Source organism: Sarcophilus harrisii, chromosome 2 (assembly GCF_902635505.1).
Source record: "Sarcophilus harrisii chromosome 2, mSarHar1.11, whole genome shotgun sequence".
Classification (NCBI taxonomy): domain Eukaryota; kingdom Metazoa; phylum Chordata; class Mammalia; order Dasyuromorphia; family Dasyuridae; genus Sarcophilus; species Sarcophilus harrisii.
In genome coordinates this window covers 469,279,783-469,304,124 of record NC_045427.1, presented here as the reverse complement: position 1 = coordinate 469,304,124, position 24,342 = coordinate 469,279,783, and the positions used below count along the sequence as shown (strand labels likewise).

Here is a 24,342-nt window from a genome sequence, read left to right as displayed (position 1 = left end):
GAAAGAGTGTGAGCTTGGAAAAGAAGCCAGGGGAGTGAGGGTTCATGATTGTGAGGGTCTCAGGACGGAGCCGGGAGTTGGGGGACTGGAAAGCTGGAAAGAGGGCAAGATTCCGTTTTGGAGGCGGGTCCCGGAGTAGGCGCGTGGGGCTGGGCGGGGCGCGGTGGCACCGGGAGCAGAGCTGCGCCAGCTGCTAGCGGTGGGAGGGGTGGAAGGGCGGCCGCGGCGGTGGCGGCGGCGGCGGCAGCGCGGGGAGGGAAGGAGGGAGGGAAAGAGAGAGAAAGAGGGGAGGGGAGGGGCCCAGCCCCTTGTCTCCTCAGCTTCTCTCCCTCATTCCGCCCGGGGAGGAGCGGGGCCAGCAGCCACCTCCACCGCCGCCTGGTCTTCACGCTCGCCCAGCCTCCCTTCGCGCTCCTTAAACTCCAGCGCCCGGTCCCGTCCCGTCCCGTCTCATCTCATCCAGTCCGGCGTCCCGTCCCGTCCTGTCTCCTGCGGGGTACAGGGGGTTTCCACCTCTTCCTCTCCGCAGCAGCCCCGCACAGCCTCCCCACGTTGTCCCCTACTCCCAGACTGAGCCCCTTGGCCGGTCTGTGCGTCCGTCAGTCCGCTCGTTCGCCCGTCCACCAGTTAGCCCGCTCTCCCGCCGCTAGCTCGCGTGGCTCCTTTGTGTGCGGCGGCGGCGGCGGCGGCTCCCGCTCCCGCCCGACTCGGGCTCCCACCCTTCAGCCCCTCAGTCCCGCAGCTTCCGGGCGCCCCCGGCCGGGCGCCCCAGAGGGTGGATCTATCGGTCGCCCGGCAGGCAGGCAGGAGAGGCGGCCCCCCCCCCTCACCCTTTTCCCAGAGGGGCCCGGGCCCCGGCCCCCGGCATGGATGTGAGATTCTACCCCGCGGCGGCCGGGGACCCAGCCGGCCTGGACTTCGCGCAGTGCCTGGGCTACTACGCCTACAGCAAGGTGACCGGGGCTGGGCTGGGAGGGAGAAGCGGGGGCCCGGGAGGGGGCGCAGGGGCTTCCTCTAGGTGCTGGACCAGGGACTTGTGTTTGTCCCTCCCCTCCCCTTCCTCATCCTTCCACTCTCCACCGCGCTTTCTTCCTCGCCTACCTACTTAAAAAAAAATTCCATGTCTTCCTTTTTCCTTTTTCCTTTTCGCTCCATTCCTGCCTTGTTCTACTTTACTCTCCATCTTCCTTTATTCGCCTTAGCCCCCTTTTCATCTTTTCGTCTTTCTGCACTCCCTTCCCTTCTTTTTTTCTGCGCCTCCTTCCTTACTTTGTGCTGCGCCCCTTTTCTGCTTTCCCCTGCGCCCCCTTCTTAGCTTCTTTTTCTGACCCTTCATTATTTCACTTACCACCTCCCCCCTTCCTTCCACCCTGTCTCCGTTCCTTTTTTTTTTTTTTTTTTTTTTTTTAACCCCAGAGTAGTTGATCCCTGACTGAGCTGTGAGCAAAGAAACCCTGTCCTGTGACCAGCCCTGAGTAAAGAGGGAACATGCTGCTTCTTTGTTATATTTACTGTTATTAGTAAACACATTAAGCGCCCTCAGTGTAGTTAGGCTCTGGGCAGAACCTAGAGGAGGCACTGTCCCTTCTCTCCTGTTGCCTTTTTCCCTCTTCTCTGCTTGTCCAGCACCACAGAGGTATACCAGTGCCCCTGCTGGTATTAACCTAGAGAAGACCCCTAGACGTTATCGTTTAAGACTGGTTATCCTACTTTCTTTGGTATGGAAAGGAGCAAACTTTTGAACAGGTCGTGCTTGAATGAGGAAAAGTGGCAGTGGCGCCTCTGGTTGCCTTACTTATTCACTTGATCAGCAGTTTTTTGTGGTTTGGCTTCTAGAAGTGAGTTATCTCGGCTTTGGGCAAATACCTCTTAAAAGCTTAGCTTATGGCTTTTTATTTAATTTTGGATGGTTTGTTTTGATTTTTGGAAATATGATTGTGTTCCTTTTCAATTGCAATCTCAAAGTTTTATCTCAACCCAAACTTAGCAAACCAAAAAAGGGGTGAAAGCCCCCTGATTCGTGAAAACTACTGTCCTCACTCATGTGCAGCGGGGACCCTAAAAATTTATATTCTTCCTGGAACCTCTGTTGGCTAAACTCATGTTGGAACCTTTTGAAAAAATATGACCCAGTATGGGATATTTAGGGAAGAAAAGGTACTTTAGATAAATATATGCCTTGAAATGTGGGTCCCTTCCCCTTTTCTTCCCTCTTTCCCCTTCCTTTTTCCAAATTCTAGTTTATGATTGTTTAGATAACAGAGGAAGTATTACTTCAGAAAGAAAGGTGCTATACAAAACTATTGAATAAATAGCAGGAAGAGAAGGAATTGTTGTTAGAGGAGTCTTGATACAACTAGATGCTGCTGTAGCATTGCTTCCTATTTGTTTATCCTCAATTTGGTACTTTCACCTTAGTCTTTCTAAGAAACGATTAAATGGTTGTCTTCTGTGGTTGCTGAGGAAATGTACAGGGCTCATATGTTGTGTTTAAAGCACAGAAAAAGCAGAAAAGGCCTTGTAGCTATAGTTAAGGCTTACCTTTTTTTTCTGTCTTTTGACTTTTGATTAATCACCTTATTGAATGTTTCAAAAATCCCAGGATGTGCATGCAGGTAATTAAGTATGCATTTATTATTTTTGAGGATTAAGCTAATTTTCCAGAAGGGTATTATTTATCACTTACAACTTATCTTGTATTGTACAGACCTTGTATATCTTTCATGTAATTATTTTAGAAACCATTACCTCTCATGGAGTGACTACTTCTTTCTCTGATTTAAGATCAGCAACACTTGAATGACACCAAAATAGAAACCTATTGTATTAACCCAGTCACTGCAATGCGAGCAAAATTTGTATTCGAAAGGATCCCAAGGGGACTTAAGAAGATCATAGAATATATGCAGGAAATTGTGGGTCTTTTTGTATCCTTTTTTGGGGAGGAAAAAGGTGGAGAAGGTTAATTAGGACAATTTATTTCAGTGGCAATATATAAAACTTGAAAATAGATAGTTATTGAAATACTTGTACAACTTTAGGAATAATGGCACCAGTTGGATCATAGTTATGTTTTCTTAACACAGGCTCTATGTGAAATAAGGTGCTTTCTGAGTAATTCCCAAATGTAGTTTTTGGAGGGTAAAGAGCACTTAATAAAGTTAGATAAATTGACGAATATTGGAGTTCTAAAGGTTATGATTGTTTTAGGTAATATTTGTGTTTATTTTCCATGAATTAAAAAATAAAACAAAATTTAGCTATCTTCAAAATGAACCAGATTTCCTTTGTCACCTTAATCTCAAGAAGTTTGCTAAGACCTACTTGTGTTCCATAAATTGTCATTGAAGGTTTTTTTGATGTTTGATTCCCCCCTCATTTCTTTTTGATCAAAATATTGTGTAAAAGGAAATGTTGAATTTTGATATTTAGCATATTTATAATGGTTTCAGTGAAATCTAAAAGTTTTCTCATAACTTTAAATGTATAGGTTTTATGCTAATATATATTCTTATTCAATAAGTGAATATTGAGGTTTATGATGAACATCTAAAAGTTGCCAAAATATTAATATGTCTATCACATTTAATAATCAGTTTACCCATGGTTCTTCTAAGATTTAAGTTTGGTGACTTGTGTTGACTTTTTTTGGCTTATGGATAACCAATTTGAGGAAATTATTTTCTTGTGGTCTCTTGTTTAAATGAAAGTCCCAATGATTTTAGAAACATAACTATATGAACTTCCATCTTAATATGATTTGTGTGACATGATATTAGATTTTGAATTCTTTTTATTTGCATCATAAAGATATATATAGGTATATACACATAAATATAATATGTATGCTTATTACCTTTACATTCTATATTGAGATTATTCTAGAATTTCAATGTCTATGAAAGTGTACTTTATGGGGAATAGTTGAAAATTTTCTGAGAGTTCAACAATCACTACAAGTAAGAAAATGACTTCACATAAAATATAGCCAAAATCATTCAGAGCAGTTAATAATTTATGAATTAGTCATTGATGTATAAACCTACCAGTCTTCTATATTTTTGAAGGTCTAATTTCCATTTTAATTTCCAGGGAACATTTCTACTGTTTGAATACCTTTTCTGATGTGGATATCAACTGAAACTGGCACCTATGGATTTTTAAAAGGCTTGCTTTGTTCAAGTGAATGGGTTACCCATTGACCGGACCTGTCATTTTCTTTCACTCTGCCATCATCTTGTCTGTGTATAGGACTATAGTATACAAATAAACTAGTAGAGTATTTGTTTTAATATTAGAAATCTCTTACTTGATTTTTAGACAATGTATTATATAAAATGTATCTAGTAGAAAGACAAGAAGAGTATTGAAAGTGGGGATGGGGGATTGAATAGGTTTAAAGCAGAAGAAAATGCGGAGGGAAATGGCACTGGATTACGATGGAAAAGACAAGATGTAGCAGGTGATGTTATCAGAATATAGTCATAGAATGTTAGAATTGGAAAAGAAACTTAGAGGTCACCTAGTTCACTTTATTGTATAGGTGAATGAACTAAGATTTAGAGAAAGTAAGCGATTTGCCCATAACTACACAATTAATGGTAGAGTTGAATATAGGTATATGTGATTGTGACTTTTTCCAAGCAATTTCTTGGAATATTTCAAAATATTGCCAGCATCAATCCATGAATTGATTATTTGTATGCGGACACTGTGTTACAAAAGTCTTATTACATTTTAAAGCTAGTCAAGCTTCATGTTGTATCACTAGTTAATCATTTATCAAGATTATCCCCAAAGTCTTAGTGTACTTTAACTTCCTAAAGATTAAAACTTTATTAAAAACCTAAAATGGCATCAGGACTTTTGGGACACCCTGTATTGTATTTCATTTCTATTTAAATCAAATTTTGGTGTAAAATTATTCTATATTTTGTTTTTATAAGACTAACATTTAAAAAACTAGCATTAGTACATTTTTTCCTTCAGTTTTTAGTTTGAAGGAAAAATCTTTAAAATGAAATCAAATACTAATCTATCTCTTTGTAGAGAAGTTATAAGCCAGAAAGACATCAAGTCAGAAGGAAACATAAATGCAAGAGAAACTCTTGTTAGGCTACTGTTCTGTCAATGTTGAAAGTACCATGCTATTCCTAGGAGCAAGTTTAGAGGAGGTGATGAGTAGAGCAAGACGAGAAAGATAAACATTTCATCTCTTGCAGTGTTAAGTTTATATAGCAGGACCCAGATTCTCTTTCTCTAAGTTTTGTAAATTACTAGGACTTAATTATTTGTATTTTTATGTAGTGTAAAAACAGATTCAAACTCACAGAATACATTATTTTAAAACTCTGGACCCTTCACTTCATTATCAGGAATGTTTTGGCTGCAAATAGAAGCAGATGGTTTATCTGATTATAATTCTGATTTGGCAGCTTGGGTTTTTATATTTTGTCAAATGAATAATATAGTCTTTAGTTGATGTAAATCATTCCTAGGCAATGAAGCAAGGTAATTTTTTTAAAGTCATAAACTTGTAAATAACAGGTGGTTATTCTTTAATGTCTAACCTTAGTATAGAAGAAGATCGTAATTGAGAAAAATGTGTTGGTTAAAAGGAATTATTTCAAAAATGCTTTGCTAAAAAACTTCTGGCCTTGGATTCATGCTTCTATGGGGAACTTCACCTACTCAAAGTGTAACCAAGTTTATGCCTCCCCAGATTCTGAAAACCTCTATGCTTGAGGAATAATGGAATAAAGTGAAAGAGGAATGGGAAGAGGGGAGGAGCATTTATTAAACACTTACTGTATGCCAGACACTGTGCTAAGTACTTTACAGATATCATCTCATTTGATCTTTCCAGAAACCTGGGAAGTAGCTGCTATTACTACCCTAATTTTACAGTTGAAGAAACTCAAGAAGATAGAGATTAAATGTGCAAGGTCATATAAACTGGTTTTGAAAACCACCCAGCTTCCTTTAACAGGGCTTCCAACTTCTTTCCTTTCAGTAATCTCTACCCTTATATCTATAAACATCATTAATATACCTCTCATAACTAGAAAATAAATTTGTTGTAGTCTGAATGTTGATTAGGAGAATGAGTCTGTACCTGTGATTTCATTGGTGTAGGGAGCTTCCAATAAGAACTTCCTTTTACCAATGTAATTTTTCATGTTATCATTGAGAGTTTAAATGATTTGTCCAGGTTTCCATGAGCAATGTGTACTAAAGGAAGGTCTGAAATCCAAGTCTTCCTGGTTCTGGTGCCAACATTCTACTTGTTATTGTTCTTCTCGGGCACTGAATATCCTCATCATTCCCTTTCCTACTCCAAATAAGTAAAAAAATATAATTGAAATCATTCTATTAAGTAATTTTCTCTGACTAGAACTCATTTAATCATAAAGGATAATTTCAGTCACTGATAGTTGGTTAATGATTGCCAAATAAACTTTACAGTTATTGAATGGTATATGTCTGGAAGCCAACATTTTCAAATTCTATTATGCCATATAAACGGTGTTTTAAAGAACAAATATTTTCAAAACCTTATCTTACTGGATGTTTTATAAGAAAGATTCTTAAGAGGATTGATAGTAAGTGTGGAGAAGGTATGGCAGTCCATATTTTACTAAAGTAGTTTAATATTTTGGATCTTGGTTGATTACAGACACCTTCTTCACTGATATAGGTTACAATTTTTGGCTTCTCATCTTGGGCAATTCCTATAAATCCTCCAAAGACAGCCTCCCCAGAATTGTTGAGGCTTTCCTTGAAGTCTTTTAATGTTTTGTGAGTGCCAATGCAGAACTTGGACTGGCATATGTTATCTTTCATTCCTAGTACAAAACTGTCCTCCCCCTTTCTGAGTGTACTTTTCCTTGATAACTACCAAGATATTTTGTAAAAAAAATACTTTTGGCTACATATGTTAGCCTACCCCCCCCCCCATCATGATTAGATGATGGTTTTCCATTTCCCTTTGTGTCACCTGCAATTTTGGCTCTCAAAATATCTTGGTATTCATGATCCATAATCATATAATATCATCAGGGAAATTTATTTTTTACTAGGCTTGTGATTTCATTGGAATAGGCGGTTCCTCATGAAGAAATTCCTCCTTCCCTTTATTATGTTGGTACTTGCTCAGACATAGAGTTTGAGAGAATCATTTGGATTGTTGAAGTTTTAAATGTCTTGCCTAGGTTCATATAGGTGATATGAGTTGGAAGAGGAAGTTTCTTACTTCCTCTACCCATTATGCTTTACCGTCTCTCTGGTATTATTAATATGTATAATATGTGCATGTGTACCATATGTGATATGGTATTATGTGTATGTGTATGTGTGTAGGCATGTATGCATGAGAATATGAGCGCATTATGTCATTCCTCAAATGTATTCCAACCTACTTTCTTTCTATTTAGTTCTGAATTGAGTTTCTTAGCCATTTGCAGTAATTATTCAAAATGTACTAATTAACTCATTGTATTGCCCATCTGATTTCATAGTTTTTTGATATCTTATTGTAGTGAGCCATCCATTCTGGGATCTTGAAGGGTATGTCAGTAGAATGCAGCCTCTGGCAGGTTATATACTAAATTGGAAAAGTATTGAGTATAATCACAGCAACACATTGCACTAGTCTAGAGAGACTAAGAATGGAGAAGCCCATCACTAGCATCATGGTCACTAGGTGATAAATGAATTGGCTGAGGCAACCCATGAAATAACATATTTGAGTAGTTAATGTTGCATAAACAGTTAAACCATATTGTTGGATTTCCAGCAGGTATCTTATGCCAGATCATATTATAACCAGGCCGGGATTTTGTATGATGTGCTACTGAAGTGTTATAAGAGCTCTATACTTCATAAAGATATTTTTAGTTATAGGAGGTAGGAAACCAAAATGCCAAGTCTGCTGGATGGCTCTTTTGATAGCAGCATGATTTGTTGCAAATTGAATTTATAGAAAAAATATTACTTAATATTTTTTTTTTGTTCAACAGTACTGCATGCTTACATGCTTTTCACTTTATTCTCCTTTTCTATAATTAAAAATTACAATCGGTCCCTTTTGTCTATTTTGCTTCTACTTAGCAGACTAGTCACAGTTTAGTGAAGAATAAGTTGAACCTGAAAAAAACTGAAGTTTTAAAGTTTTATTTGCATTTTTGTAATCCATGCAATCAATCTAATATGAATGCTAAGAGAAGACCATCCTATTTCTATGCAATGTTGGCTTTTATAATTATGAAGAACAACAGAAAATGTTTTGACCATCTACAATATGCAAAGAATTGTATTTGACTAATGTCAGAAACTGAGTTTAGAAAAGATATAGGCCACAGAAAAGAAAAAGATAGTATTTTCTGCTTGTTGGATATCACATGGCTGGTAAAAACTGTTAGTGCTGTAAGAATTCAAGGAGGAAAATTCTACTTTGGGTTGTAATAGTCAGAAAATGGAGGTTATACTTAAGCTTGTTCTTGAAAGATAACAATTAAGTAAATGGAGAGGAAAAAAATGTTAGAGGAAGGGACAATGACATAATCTAATGGTTGGTAGTGGGCATCACATAGCATACTTTCTATGTAGAGGAAGGTTTTTTAAGGGGACCAGTGGGAGATAGTTTTGAAAAGTAGTCAGGTCTCATCAGAAGCTAGTTCAAAAGTTTGGATTTTATTTGGTGCCCAGTAAGAAACTATTGTGAAGTTTTTTGAATAGGGGAGAAATCAGCAGAATCAAAATAGGGGATCATTGAGTATGTTTATGTATGATGATTACAACAATGAAAGGGAATTAAGTGAAGATACAAAAAGGAAGTAAGGGTGTGACTGATGGAGTAAGAAATTTTTGTAGGTACTCTCAATAGTACAGTTAGAAGAATGATCTCTAGAGGAAGAATTGTCCTTTTTTTTCTGAAATAAAATATTTTCTGAGAGGAAAGTTAAGATTTAGAAAGCTTTTAAAATTAAGAGGAACAAAGATGAAAAGTTTCTTTGAGATTTAGGCATGTGCTAGGAACTGTGCTAAGCCCTGGAACGACATAGAAAAATTGAAAACAGTAGAGATGTCTTCAAGAATTTACATTCTAATGGAGAAGACAAGATATAAATAATCAGATTTATAAATTTTGGGTAGATATGATAAAGTCACTAGCAGCAGTGGGGGGTCAGGAAATACAGGAGAAAAGAGTGGATGGTTTGGGAAAGTCCTAGATGAAGTAGAAACTACATTTTAAATGAAGTCTGAAATTTTAAAAGTTGGAGATAAAGAAGTAAAGCGTTACAGGAATGGAATGACAGCCAGTATAAAGGCAGAAATTCAGGAGAGAGATTAGGCCATCTCTCTCTCTCTCTCTCTCTCTCTCTCTCTCTCTCTCTCTCTCTCTCTCTCTCTTTCTCTCTCTCTCTCTCTCTCTCTCTCTCTCTGTTTCTCTCTCTCTCTCACACACACATACACACACATATCTAAAAGTCACGCATAGAGATGATAATTGAAAACATGGGAGCTATGATGGAGAAGAAAGAAGAGAGTCCAGGACAGAACTTAGAATACACCCACATTTTGTGGGAAATGACATGGAAGATCCATCAAAGGTGACTAAGTAACCAGCTAGCATGGGAAAAGTAGATTGTGAGCCAATCACTGGATTATAAAACAAGGGATAATATCACAAGTACCGTACCAGTAATAACACAGCCACTGAAATCAAAACTAGCTAATTTTGATAAAGTAAACGTCAAAATAATAAAAGTTGCTAAGTGATGACACTAGAGGAAAAGTTTCTAAATGGAAATGAAAAGCAAGATTTGGTCCGACTTCTCCATCAGGATTGATGAATTGAGAAGTATGAGAGGAGGTACAACCAGTAGAGTGGCCAAAAAATGGAAGGAGCATGATAGGTAGAGTTTTATGTGATGAAAAGAGTTTTAAAATGAAAGAATCTGATCACTTGATTGAACTTAGTCAGTAGACATGATTTCTAGCCCTGATTCTACCACTAATCAGGTAAAAGTTTTGGCAAACCATATCCCCTCCTTTCTCTATTCCATATTTGTAAAATGAGCTAGTTATTTCTTTTATCTCTAGAATTCTGTGATTCCATGATCTAATGAGAGAAGTGGGGAGTGGGAGAAGGAGGAGAGAATTTAAGAGAATGTAAAGAAAAGTTTTGGAGCTCCATTTGTAGGGAATTGGATAGGGAGTAAACAATAGATAAAGGGATCACTGAACACCTCTGAAGGCCCACTGAAGTTAGGCCTGGATTCATCATCGTATCCATTAGAATGACTTCATGACTTTGTCCAGAAGTACTCAATTGTTTGGGAGCAGCTCATAAATTTTGACATTGGGGATGACAATTTTAAGGATTTGGCATGGTGAAATTTAAAGGAATGAATGATTCCACAGTGCTAATGCTGGTGTTGGTGGATTGAAAAAAAAGGTGATCTTATACCAGGAATGCAGGGCTGGTTCACTATTAGGAAAACCATTAGCATAATTGACTATACCAATAACCAAACTAATAAAAATCGCACGATTATTTCAATACATGCTGAAAAAGCATTTGACAAAATCCAATACTCATTCCTATTAAAAACATTACGAAATATAGGAATAAATGGAATTTTTCTTAAAACGATCAATAGTATCTATTTAAAGCTATTAGCAAGCATCAGATTTAATGGGGATAAACTAGAACCCTTCCCAATAAGATCAGGGATAAAACAATGTTGCCCACTACCACTATTACTATTTAATATTGTATTAGAAATGTTAGCTTTGGCAATAAGAGAAGAAAAAGAGATTAAAGGAATTAAAATAGATAAGGAGGAAACCAAATTATCATTCTTTGCAGATAATATGATGGTATACTAGGGAATCCTTGAGAATCAGCTAAAAAACTACTAGAAACAATTCACAACTTTAGCAGAGTTGTAGGATACAAGATAAATCCACATAAATAGCAGCATTTTTATATATTACCAACAAAGTCCAGCAGCAAGAAATACAAAGAGAAATTCCATTTAAAATACTTGTAGATAATATAAAATATTTGGGAGGCCACCTGCCAAGGCAAAGTCATGAACTATTGAACATAATTACAAAACACTTTCCACACAAATAAAGTCAGATCAAACCTCTTGGAAAAACATCAAATGCTCATGTGTAGGTTGAGCTAATTTAATAAAAATGACAATATTACCTAAATTAATCTACCTGTTCAGTGTCATACCAATTAAACTCTCATAGAAATTACTTCACAGAGCTAGAAAAAAAAATAACAAAATTTATTTGGAAGAACAAAAGATCAAGAATTTCAAGGGAATTAATGAAACAAAATGCAAATGAAGGTAGCCTAGTTGTATCAAACCTAAAACTATATTATAAATCAGAGGTCATAAAAAAGAAAGAGTAGTTGATCAGTGGAATAGGTTAGGATCACAAGACACAATAGTGTCTTGACTATAGTAATCTAATGTTTGACAAACCCAAAGACCCAAGCTTTTGGGATAAGAACTCACTATTTGCCAAAATCTGCTGGGAAAATTAGAAATTAGTATGGGAAAAATACCCACATCCAACAGACTATGCCAAGATAAGATAGAAATGGGTTCATGATTTTGACATAAAGATTGATATTATAAGCAAATTAGAAGATAAAAGGATAGTTTACCTGTCAGATCTGTGGAAAAGGAAGGAATTTGGGACCTTGAGTGCATTGTTGAATGCAAAATAGATAATTTTGATTATATTATGTTAAAAAGGTTTTGTACAGACAAAATAAATGCAAAGAAAATTAGAAGGAAAGCAATAAACTGTGAAAGTTTTACATTTAAGAGTTATGATAAAGGCCTCATTTCTAAAATATATAGAGAATTGACTCTATTGAATTTATAAGAATTCAAACCATTCTCCAAATGATAAATGGTTAAAGAACATGAATAGAAAATTTTCAGATAAAGAAATTAAAACTATTTCTAGTCATATGAAAAGTGCTCTAAATCATTATTGTTCAGAGAAATGCAGATTAAGACAATTCTGAGGTACCATTACATACCTCTCAGATTGATAGGAAAAAATAATGACAAATGTTGGAGGAGATTTGGGAAAACTGGGACACTGATACATTGTTGGTGGAGTTGTGAACTTAACCATTCTGGATCCAGCAGTATTACTACTGGGCTTATATCCTAAATAAATCACAAAGGAGGAAAAGAGGCCCACATGTGCAAAAATGCTTGTGGCAGTCCTTTTTGTAGTGGCAAGAAACTGGAAACTGAGTGGATGCCCATCAGTTGGAGAATGGCTGAATTAATTATGGTATATGAATGTTATGGAATATAGTGTTTTATAAAAAACAACCAACAGGATGATTTCAGAGAGGCCTGGAGGAACTTACATGAACTGATGCTAAGTGAAATGAGCAGAATCAGGAGATCATTATATATGGCAATAACAAAACTATATGAGGATCTGATTTTTCTTGTGCAGCATGATATTTGTGGAAATATGCATAGAGGAGCCATATATGTTTAACATATATTGGATCACTTGCCAACTGGGGGAGGGATTGGGGGGGAGGGAGGAAAAATTAGAACACAGGGGTGAAAGTCAAATTATCCACATATATATTTTGAAAATAAAAAGCTTTAATTAAAAAAATAAAAAGCTTTTAATAAAAGTGATCCAAATTGGATTGAGAATTACTTTAAAAGAAATAATGGGCTGAGGTGAAGTAACTTAAAAATCTAAATTTCCAATCCCTTCATTAAAAAAAAAAATCTTTTCTATTATGAACTTAACAATCACCAAATAACAGAAAAGAATTTCAATATGCAAAGTATAATGAGGAAGATTGTAAATAAGCCTATATCTATATCTATATGTATCATGTTTGTAACAAAATTACCCTGTTTATGTCCCTTCTGAATGTTTTTTTTAATGCATCTGAAAAAATATTTTTCCTACTATTTTCTTTTCATCATTCTTACCCTCTAGTAACTCATCTCCTTTCTGGATACTTCCACTTGTAACAACTAAATACAGACAAACAAAACAAATTAGTGCTTTCAACCCACTAGGAAGTGGAAGCCAAAGAGGTGTCCAAAGTCATACAAACAGCAAGTGACAGAGCTCCATTTTGCCAAATAATTTTAAACTTTTTGGTTTCAGGACCCCTTTAGAATATTAAATATTATTGAAGATTCCTGTCCAGAAATTTTATGTATGTATTTAAATCTATTTGAATTGTATTCCAAGTTAAAATATTTTACCATTATTATGAAAAATAGTTTTGACTTTATTGATCTCCTTAAAAGGGTCTCAGGAACTCCCATGATTTACTTAACTTCACTTTGAGACTTCTAGTTTATGCCATGCTTTCCCTCTACCAATAGATATAAAGATTTTATTAGTGGATTCGTTTTCTTCTTTTCCTTGTAAAAATCAGTCATATGTAAAGTAAGATTAGTAACATCTTCTAAAAGAGAGTTCAATTTTATTTAGATTGTAGGATTCAAAGATATCATAGAGCATATTAGAATGGTCTAGAGAGGGGAAGGAAATGACAGGAGAATCAGAATCGCTGAAGATCAAGGTTGGAAGAATATCAGAGACCATTTAGTACAATTTGTCCTTGAATAGGAATTCACTCTATAACATAATGAGTTGAAAATAAGGGTTAAGAGAAAATCTAGTAGTTTAAGGGAATGAGAGAATAAAGGATTGAGACTGGAGCTAGAGAGGAAGGAAGAGGCAAGTTTGAGGTCTTTATTCATAAATTTACTTAAGCCAGGATATAGCAGTAACTTGCTTTGAAAAAGTGCCCATGTCTGGCAAATCGTAGGCACTTAATAAATGTTTATTAATTGATTTTACCATCATAATTTATTATTTCAATGAGTACATTGAAATAAAGAAAATAATGACATATTTGACTGGATCAACTTGCTAAAAAGAGACTATTTTTCTTAATGATCCTCCTGATAAATTACTGTGTGATAAATTTAGAATGACTTCTTTTTCCATCAAATTCTGGGATTTTTCTTATAAAAGTTATACATTTTGTCCTCTGGATTATCACATGACTTTTTGTTTTATGAAATTAAAAAGTTTTCCATAAATATGTCTCCTGGCATATTGTAGTATCATGATTAAAAACAATCTATGCACATTGCATTTAAAATCATAATTGATGGAGCACAAGAGTGGTAATTTCTAAAATGCAAATTTTTCTTTTTGTGGATGTATGTAGAGATGGATGGAAAGCTTTTGGATTTTAGAAACAGAGGACCTAACTTCATATTCCCCTGATGATGCCTGCTTTTTGTGTAATCTTAGTCAAGTCACTTATGTTCCCTGGATCAGTTTTTTCTTCTTCTTTTTTAAACAAGGGGTTAGACTGCATGACTTCCAAAGCCTCTTCCATTTATAGATATATGTTTTTTGAGTGCATTTGGTAAAGTTGTGATTTTGTATGAAGTAGATACCAAATTATTCTAGTGCCTAGAGCCTGGCCAAAGCATTTAGGGTGTACCTCCCTGTCCTCCCCACGAAACAAGCCCTTCCTTGTAACAAAGACAAAAAGTAAGCAAAATGAACTGACATAGTGGATATTTCAGCCTTGCAATCACCTATCCTTCAGACAAAAAGGCATCTTTTGAAGTTCACATGATGAAGGACATTAATACTCTCTTTTTAACATCTAATCTTGGTGCTGGCTGACTCATAAAGTAGAAAAGAAAATGTAGATGAAATTTCAAGATATTCATTTTATTCAATTATTATTTATTTATATGGGGAAATCTTTTTAGTTACAGAAATAAATCTACAATCTATGGTCCAATAGTACCCTTCTTAGATTGGGAGAAACATTTAATAAAATGCCATTGAAATGCATTTTAAATGGGACAGGTTTCCCTTTTATGCTCCCAAAGTATGATGCAAATGTAACTTGCTATTGACTTCTATTAACTAAATGAATTATAAGATACTTATGAAATAATTTTGGCTTTGAAAACTTTTGATGACTTTCCCAAATAGTTGACCAAATCATATACTAAATATTATATAAATATTATGTAAAGATTATATTTTATGCTTACGAAAGGTTAGATTTTATGGTCCTAAAAGTTTTCTTATTTTTTTCTTCTTTTTTTACTGAAGCAATTGGGATTAAGTGACTTGTCCAGGGTCACACAGATATGAAGTGTTAAGTGATTGAGACCAGGTTTGAACTCAGGTCCTCCTGACTTCAGGTGCTTTAATCACTATGCCATCTAGTGCCCCTGTTCTAAACGTTTTCAATGGCTCTAACTGATTCTACATAGTTAGGTAGAATCCAATTGACCACTGTAGAATAGATGTATTTATTAACTCATGGGCAAGTTTTTGCACCTGGTACCACAAGATCCATATAAGAAGATAAATTCCTGGACTGCCAATATTTTAATTAAAGGATATTTTGAGAATCGTGTTGGTATCTGGCAGTATGAGTCCTAGTAATGGATAGGTTCTTAAATTTTATCTAAGCCACATACAGTGGGAGAATTTCTAAAACTTTCTATTGTTATATCTTTTTATTTTGTTATTTGAAAAATGTTAACTGAGATGAGTTCTTCCTCTGTTATAAAGGGCATTTGTCTAAATATAGAGCAGTCATTTCTCAAGGGCTTGATAGAGCTAAAATGAATCTTTGTGACTGAGTCACAAAATATCTGGGAAAATTAATATATAATGCTGAGAATTGCTTCTAAAGAATGAGGAGCTGGTACCAGGTTTAAGTACACACATATACATATGTGTATGTATGTAGGTATGTATACACACCTGACTTGAAATTGCCATCTGTTTATTGTTCTTCTTGCATGAAAATCTATATGGTTTAATAAAAATTATTTGAACAAAAGAAGTGTAACTTTGTAGATTGAAAGGAAAGGATCTGTATCTATGTGGAAGAAATAATTGGACCATGACACAGCAGATCTGGTGATTTTGGTTCTTTTTGTCCAGGCAATGCTATCTGTCTGTCTATATATACTGCAGTTGAATCAATCATATAGCTATCTGGATGAATTGTGAAGACAGCCAAAATGACTGGTTCTGCACTGCTACAATTCAATTATTTGAGTATAAATATGACCCAACTGTCAGAAATTTTGAGTTCTCTTCCTGTTTTTCCCCCCAAACTACTTTAATGTATGAACTTGACGAGGTGACTTAATATCTCTGCTTGTCATCAGTCTTCTATCTAATTTGAGCAGCAGCCTATTAAGTGGTTCATTCATTCAATGAATATTTATTGCCTGTGTAATGTATGTAACTCACTATGCTTAGTATTGTGTAGGTCAGTTAAATTTTTATCCTACTGTTTTTTTTCTCTCATAAGATATCCTATAGTATTATTTTTCATAGAAAGGATTCGAAGATAATGCATTCTCTAGGGCAGGGGCTCTTAACAACAGATTAGGAGTTTCCATTAGGGCTGAAGAAAGCCATATCTGGTGGATCTCCAATTTGATTGCCACTCCCAGGCTCCTTTGTACTGCTCTCTCAGGGACTCATCAGGAATGGAAGTAACAACCTAAACTGTTCCTTATATCCCTTTTTTCATTCTCACTCCATGTTTTCAATTTAGAAGACGAAAAAAGTTTTTCACAAAAAAGGATGGGTACTCCTACTGTAAGATATCTTCAAGAATCAGATAACATTAATCATTAACATTTATTTTGTCTGTGAATTCATTATTTCATAGACAGTGAACTCTTATCCCCCAGATACCATTTGGCTTAGGAAAGGAGAGAATTTGCCACTTTTATGCACAGTTGGCTATTTTAAGAATATTTAATTCAATGGAACTTTATTCTGTTTTTCTGACTTTTTCTCTCAGGTATTTATGTTGTTGTTGTTTTTTCCATAAATAAAATATGGAAATGGCCCCTCTTCTTTTCCTGATCACTTTCATCATTCTCTTGAATAGAGATTTGTGAGGATAATGGATGGATTTGTATCTGGATGGTGGGGGGGGGGTAATCTTTCAAAACAAAACCTAAATTGCTTGATATTGTATGATTTGATTATTGATGATGTAGTTATCGCTCAAGAATTATATCTGGGATGCCAAACCAAGCAGAAATAGGGAGGGCTTCCAAAAGTCTCAGTGCAGTCTTAAACTTTACCCTAAGCTGTTTTTGTTGTCTGTGACTCCATTTGGGAGTCATGCCAATGTTTTGCCATTTTCTTCTCCAGCTCATTTTACAGTTGAGGAAACTGAGGCAAACAGGATTAAGTGACTTGCCACAGGCTACATAGCTAGTAAGTGTCTAAGACGAGATTTGGACTCAAGAAGGTATCTTCCTGACTTTAGGCCCAGTATTCTAATCACTATGCCATCTATCTGCCCTAACAAAGCTTTAAAACTATACTATGACTTTTGGACACCCTGTATTAGAAGACTTAAACTGGTAGAACATTGGAAAACTCTTACTGATTTTTAGGAAACTTTTCTAAAAAGTTTCTAAAGTTTCTAAAAACTAATTACCATTTAGTATCATTATTTAGCCCATAAAAATGAGATTAAATATAAAAGAATGCAAATGCCATTTTTATATTCTCTTACTTTTAAACCATCTAGTAGTTGGTGACATTACTCACTGGGACATATTTTCCTTTAAAAATATTTTTAAAAGTTTAAGTATCACTCATTTAGAAATGTTTTCCAGGAGAACTTGATTCATCTTATCTTCAGGTTCTCTTTTGTATATTTTGTCCCTAGGATGTAGATCTCTTGGTCTACTAGAGTCAACAAATTTAATTTAAAAAGTTTTTTTTTTTTTTTTTTTTTTTTTTTTTTTTTTTTTTTTTTTTATTTTTTTTTTATTAATTTGTAGAAAGTACTGGAGATACTAAATAAGGGGGCCGGGGGGTGGGGGGGGGAGAATGCTGTCCTGCTCCACCCTTCCCCCAACCTTTGGAAGATTTGAAAGAGGAATGACTGCTCTTGTCATTTGGAGGAAGGAGTCATGCTGATAAACATCAGAGGTAGTTGTGTAAATCATAAAACAGATGTTCTCTATGAATGAGAAAAAAAGAAATCTTTGTGCTCTTCCAATTGCTTGCCACAATTTTAGGTGGCAAAGGATGATGAGTTTATTAATCAATTAGTCAATAAGCATTTATTAGGTACCTATTATGTTGTAGATATGGTTCTGGGTGTTGAAAACACAAGTAGAAAAAATGAAAAAAATTCTACTTGCTAATAATATCCCTCAATAGTTTGGGTTTGTAATTTTCTCTCTTCCTTCTTTGTATGAAACTTGTGAACTTGGAGTTGGTAAATTATACCCTTTTGGGCAGCTGGTAGTGCAATACTTAGAAGATTGGATCTGGAGTCAAGAAGTCTTAAGTTTGAATCTTCTTCAGTCGCTTCCTAGCTGTGTAATTCTAGGCTATTCACTTAACTGCTGTCTGCCTCAGTTTCTTCATCTGTAAAACAGGGATTACATATATTTTCCAGGGATGTTCAGCTATTTTCCAAGGTTAAACTTAGACAATGCAGAATTCACTTTTATTTCTTTTGGGGACTTATTTTCATTTACATTTTTATCTGCTTTATTTTGTATAAGTTCATATGTCTTTCTGTGCTTTTCTGTACTCTTTACTATTTCTTAAGCACAGTAATATGCCATTATATTAATTTACCATAATTTGTTTAGCCATCTCCCAGATTTTGGACATCTTTTTAGTTTCTAGATTTTTGGTACCATAAAGTATTGCTCTCAATGTATTTTGCATATGTGGCTTATTTATTTCTGTTTTTGATCTTTAATTGATATCTAACAGTAGAATCTTTTAATCAAATGATAAAGAAAGAAAATAGAATTCAGTGCATAAAATTTTATTGAATATAATTTCAAGAATATGCCTATTTGCTTCTCTCTGTCAAAAGACTCTTGGGAGATTTACATAAATAAGTTGTGCATATTGCCAATGGTAATTTCTTGTAATAAACATTGAAGACATAATTTCAGACATACATTACTGGAAAAGGGGGCAACTTGGTTATATTGGGGCAATGAGATAAAATAGATGGACAGCCTGAGGGCTGCATTTATATTTATGTCATATTAAAAGTATTAGTGTGTTGAGTATGTACCCCCACAAGAAATTTTGAATAGATATTCACAAGAATTGTAGCATGGTGAAATAGACTGGAAGCCAAGAAACTTGGTCTCTAGGTTTGGCTTTGTCCTTGCCAAAATTGCTTTGGGGAAGTCATTTCCCATTTTTGGGCTCAGATTTCTTCTCTCTAAAATGAGAAGGGTTGAACTAGAAGATCTCTTAAGTCCCTTATTAGTTTTGACATTCCATTATTCAGAGCAGATGAATATTTACTTTAGTAAAGCATTGATGGAAATTTTTTTTAAGTGCATTGGGTGTTGGTTTTATAGAATATTATATTCACTTTATCCAATTTCCTCTTTTCCTCCAGCCCAGGGCCATTAGATATTTATTGTGAGTTCTCACAAATGTCAAAATTGTCACTTTTCTATGCGTATCCCATTTTTCACATAAAAAGGAAAAAAATTGATAGAGTTGGGTGTAACTTTCATTTATTTCTGGGAAAGGAAAGATTTATTTTAAAAGAAAGTTTATTTCTTTTATTTCTTCTTAAATCATTTAAAAAGATTTTTAAAAATTCTTATTGAGTTTATAATCATATCTATTTTAACTATATGTTGACTTTTCCAGATTTAAGCATTTAAATCATGTACATCTAAAATTCTTTGGAATTAACTTCCCAAACTTTAGCTTTGAATATGTCCCTTTCTTTCAAGCAATCTGTCTTATAATTTTTTTATATAACAAAAATAGACTCAAGCCCAGTTGGATTCTGTGAGTTATTAGTTTTCACATCATCTAGGGTTTGTTTTTTTGGTGCCATGATTCAAAAAATGTTTTTTTAAATAATACATGCAGAATTCTACAGATTCATAATAGTGTATGACATCTTAATGTCCTCAGTGACATTCTACTGGTCATTTCCAACTGTGATAAACAGTTATATACTCTATAAAAATGACAGTCAATTAGGAAATTCAACAAGATACAAATAGTATTTTACTCTTATATAGAATGCTAGAAATTCTGAATGCTAATTTTTGAAGGAAACACATGCTTAAATTTAAAGTTTATGCCATTAGTTATAATAGTCCTTTTATTCCTCCAGGAAAAAAATCAAGCAGCTATACTTTAAATGAATTTAATGAACTGCAAAGACTGACATTTTCACTATAAAAGTCACACTTCATTTAATGAGTAGTTAAATATTGATGCTATATTAAAACATCGGCAGAATAAAAATGGGAAGATAGGTTTCCAAATATGAATTCAGGATTCTTTTATGGTAAAGTTTTGCAAACAGAAAACATAATAAACTATCTATGAAAATGATTAAAATAAAATATTAAAATGATTAAAACACAAGATACTCTCATGGAATCTGCAGTTAGTTGTCACTACATAAATACTGACAGAAAAAGATAAGTTTTCCATTACAATATTTTAATAATTTTTACATAGATACATGTATTTTATATTGTTAGAAAAACTCAATGGTATCAAATATGACATCTATCTTCTGTGAATGTAGATATTCAAACTGAAGCAAGAATAGAATTTTATATACTGATATCGATCATGATGGGAAAAAGCAATTGTCAAATTTGATGCTTTATTAACTTTTAGAAAAATTAGTCATATTTGAAATGAAATTTCTATATTCATATTTTGGTTTCTTTAATTATTATAATTCAGTTTGAGCTAATACAAGAAGTTATTAGCTTGATAAGGAAGTGAAATACTTCACTTTGTGTATAATGACAGTTTGTAGAACCCAGCTGGCTACCTCAAGTTATCTGACTGCTTTACCATTTCCATTTCTTTCCTTTTATAGAAATATCTGCTTTCAATCGGGTCATTTGAGTAGAAAAGTAAATACAAAGTGACATAGAAAGAAAGACCAAGGAGAAAGGAGCAGGTGATTTAGGGAGCCATGGATAGCATAAAGGAGCCAAATAGAAAGCATACAGAATTACCAGGCACTTTTAAGTAACATGTCCATTTAGCTGCCTTGGCCTCTGCAAGACTTTCACTGAAACTTGCTTTGTGGGACTTTATAACCCTCTAGATAACATTTTTAATTTTATAAAGCATAAGTAATATTATTTCCAACTTATAGATGGCGAATAAAATGCTATGTTTGAGGTAGCATGGCTCCTAATTGGCAGAATTGCGAGTAAAATTCCAAGCTCCCCCACTGTTTTCTGTACTTTATGCCAGTTTTCATACTGTAAAGAATGTAATATGACTTTCTGAGACCCAAAGACAACTAACATTTATTAAGTGCCTGCTGTGTTTAGAGTATCAAGGAAAATAAGAATGATACCTTCATAATGTCAATACATTCATTTATTGTGAAGCACTTACAATGTGACAGGCAATGTGTTATGCAGTGTGGGTAAAAAAGAAATGTAAAAACACATCACTTGCCCTCAAAAAGCTCGTGGGGGAGACAACACTTTAACAACAAAGATATATTCCAAGTAAGTAGATGAAAGGCATTCTGAGAAAAGGCATTAGCAGCTGTGGAACTGAGAGAGTTCTATGGGAATTGATGGGATTTGAGGTTGATCTTTAATTAAGGAAGTCAGAGAAAGCTGTAGGTGGAGGGGAAGTCCCAGCATGGGGGGCAGCTGATATAAAGGTATGATGACAGAAGATAGGGTAACATGTTCCCGTAATTGCATGCTGACCAAGGCTGCTGGAACATAGAGGGCATGGAGGAAGGAAAAGTAGAAGATTAGGTAGGTAGATAGGAAGATCTTTAAATGCCAAACAAAGGAATACCTGCATATATGCATATGTACATACAACATCTAGGTGGCACAGTGCATAGAGTTCTGGGCTTGATATCAGGAAACTTACCTTCCTGAGTTCAGTTATGGTTTCAGATACTTACTAGCTGGATGATCTTGGGCAAGGCACTTAACCCTGTTTGCTTCAGTTCCTTATCTGGAAAATGAACTAGAGATGTACATAGCAAACTACTTTTGTGGTTTTGTATTTTTGCTGTGAAAACTCCAAATGGGGTTACAAAGCGTCACATACACGACATACATACACACATTACTATCTCTACATTTATATTTGATTCTGGAGGTTAATTGGGAGTTGCCAGAGGCCATTGGGTAGGTGCGTGAGGGACATTTTATTCCTTAATTTAGAAAAAGCACCTTGGCAACTCAGTAGAGGATAGATTGGTATGGAAAGAGACTGGAGGCCTGGAGACCAGCTTGAAGACTTTTATAGCAGTCTGGTGATGTAGCAGATATAATGAATGCCTGAATTAGGTTGGTAGCTATGTGAATAGAAAGAAAAGTGTTTGTGTGAGAGATATTGTAAAGGTGGAAATGTATGAAGTCTAGGACATTGTTGAGGGAATATGGCACTCCCACAAATAACTTTACTATGCAATAGAACATATAAGAGGAACAGAAGTATTGTGTAAGGTGCAAAGAGGAGATAACTTTATTACTAGTAGAATTAAGGATCACCATAGACAGGAGCTCTTTCTTGAAGAATGGATAGGACTTAATTAGGTAGAGATGATGACATTCAAGTTGTCAGAAACTTTATGAATCAAGATATAATACATTCATTGCAAGATGTGTCCTGGTTGTGGCAAGTGATTCCTATTGTTTAATGAACTGGGGAGCCTTAAGAGAGGAGTACAAAAGACTGAGTAAATATGAATTTTATCAGCGTAGAATGAAGAAGGTTTTTAAGTTTTTGTGGTTTCAAGGATTATTTTTTAGACATCCAAAGATTGATTTATCAACATTTCAAGGACATTTATTCAGGGCTTATAATATTTGGCTTTCAATGTCCTAAACAATAATTATTCTAGTGGTTTACCCAGGAAATAGCTGCCCAATGAGTTTTCCTCATCATCAGGAAATGTTTCTTTTTGACTTCTTTTTGCCTTTCCATAACTATTTCTGATTGAAAACTTATTATTCAGTGTCTATGGTGTTTATGCTCAAGCATAAACTTTTGTGAAAACATCCTTAAAACAATGTATATATCTTTAGGCTATTAATATATTACTGAAACATTGCCAAAAAATCTTCTAAAGAAGATCATGGTTTGAAAAGCTGATCAGCATTCATAGTGTTTGTAGGTTTAAAGAAATAAACCCAGAATAGTCAATTAATCTTTTAACAGAATATTCAACTGAAGAAATATTAAGCTCTAAATTTAAAATTGCCATTTGGTGAACTTAGTCTGTGCTAAGTACATTATTTTCCTTTTCAGCATAAATATCTTTGGGATTAGAAAAAACATCTTCAGATATTAAATGTTTTTAAACATATGGTAAATATTAAAATTTTGTATGATAATATTGATATTTAAACACTACTAGTAGTGATACCATTAAAGCAGGAGAGAGAAGATATTTTATTAAACTCTAATTTCACATGTTATTTAAGAACTAGCTAGCTTTGAACATATTAATCTCTCTTTTTAATTCAAGGTTGATGGTGTAGGTCTTATATATTGTATCTTTGAATAGGGCATTCAATAACTATGCAAAATATCTATTTCTCCCATGGGTATTTGTGCTTTGATATATTCTGATCCTTATTAAATTTAAACAGGATCAAATTTCTACAGCTCTGGCAGAGATTTATTAAAACACACTGAGTGGACAGCTTGTGGGAGTGGTGTACTATAATAACATATGCCTTTTACCAAAGAATAGTAATTATTGAGAATCAAATAAATCTGTAGGAGGTTAAGTATATATGGAAAAGATATCAATTGTGGCTCTTTAAAACTAGACTGAAATACCATTTGAAGCTGTGTTATTGCATGAAGTAATGAATTTTGTTCCTTTATGCCTTTTTCAGTAATATTTCTGAATTTCATTTTTCTTAGGAAAGTCTCAAATTCCAGAAGACAAAAGTTAAGCATTTTCAGGGGTGTTACATGAGTTTAGTATAATCCATCTGTAGAGGCACCTGTTTTCCTCTTTGCCCTAGTTTTTATTAAATGAAATTGAAAACACATGCAATGTAACACATCTGACACTTCCATCTCCATCCCCTCTTTTTGGAAAAATTTTCCCATAGGAAAGAGTGAATCATAGATTGACCACCCCAAACTCCTTCAAATAATTTGATATAGCCAAATGTACAGAATTTAATTTTTCCTACTAGAATGGTGCGATATACACTATATTAAGGAATTTTACCCAAACAAGCA

The 24,342-nt window shown here is 34.8% G+C and overlaps 1 protein-coding gene across 2 annotated transcripts in view; it reads left to right on the top strand.

Moving 5' to 3' along the window:
- Window positions 1–255: 255 nt before the first annotated feature.
- The window catches only part of TOX3 (TOX high mobility group box family member 3), a 123,475-nt gene continuing 99,388 nt past the window's right edge, over window positions 256–24,342 (top strand). For both annotated transcript variants that reach the window (XM_031954489.1, XM_003757243.2), the window contains exon 1: window positions 256–953. In XM_031954489.1, coding sequence (XP_031810349.1) covers window positions 867–953 — 87 coding nt within the window. In that variant the 5' untranslated portion in view covers window positions 256–866. The remainder of the gene's footprint in view (window positions 954–24,342) is intronic.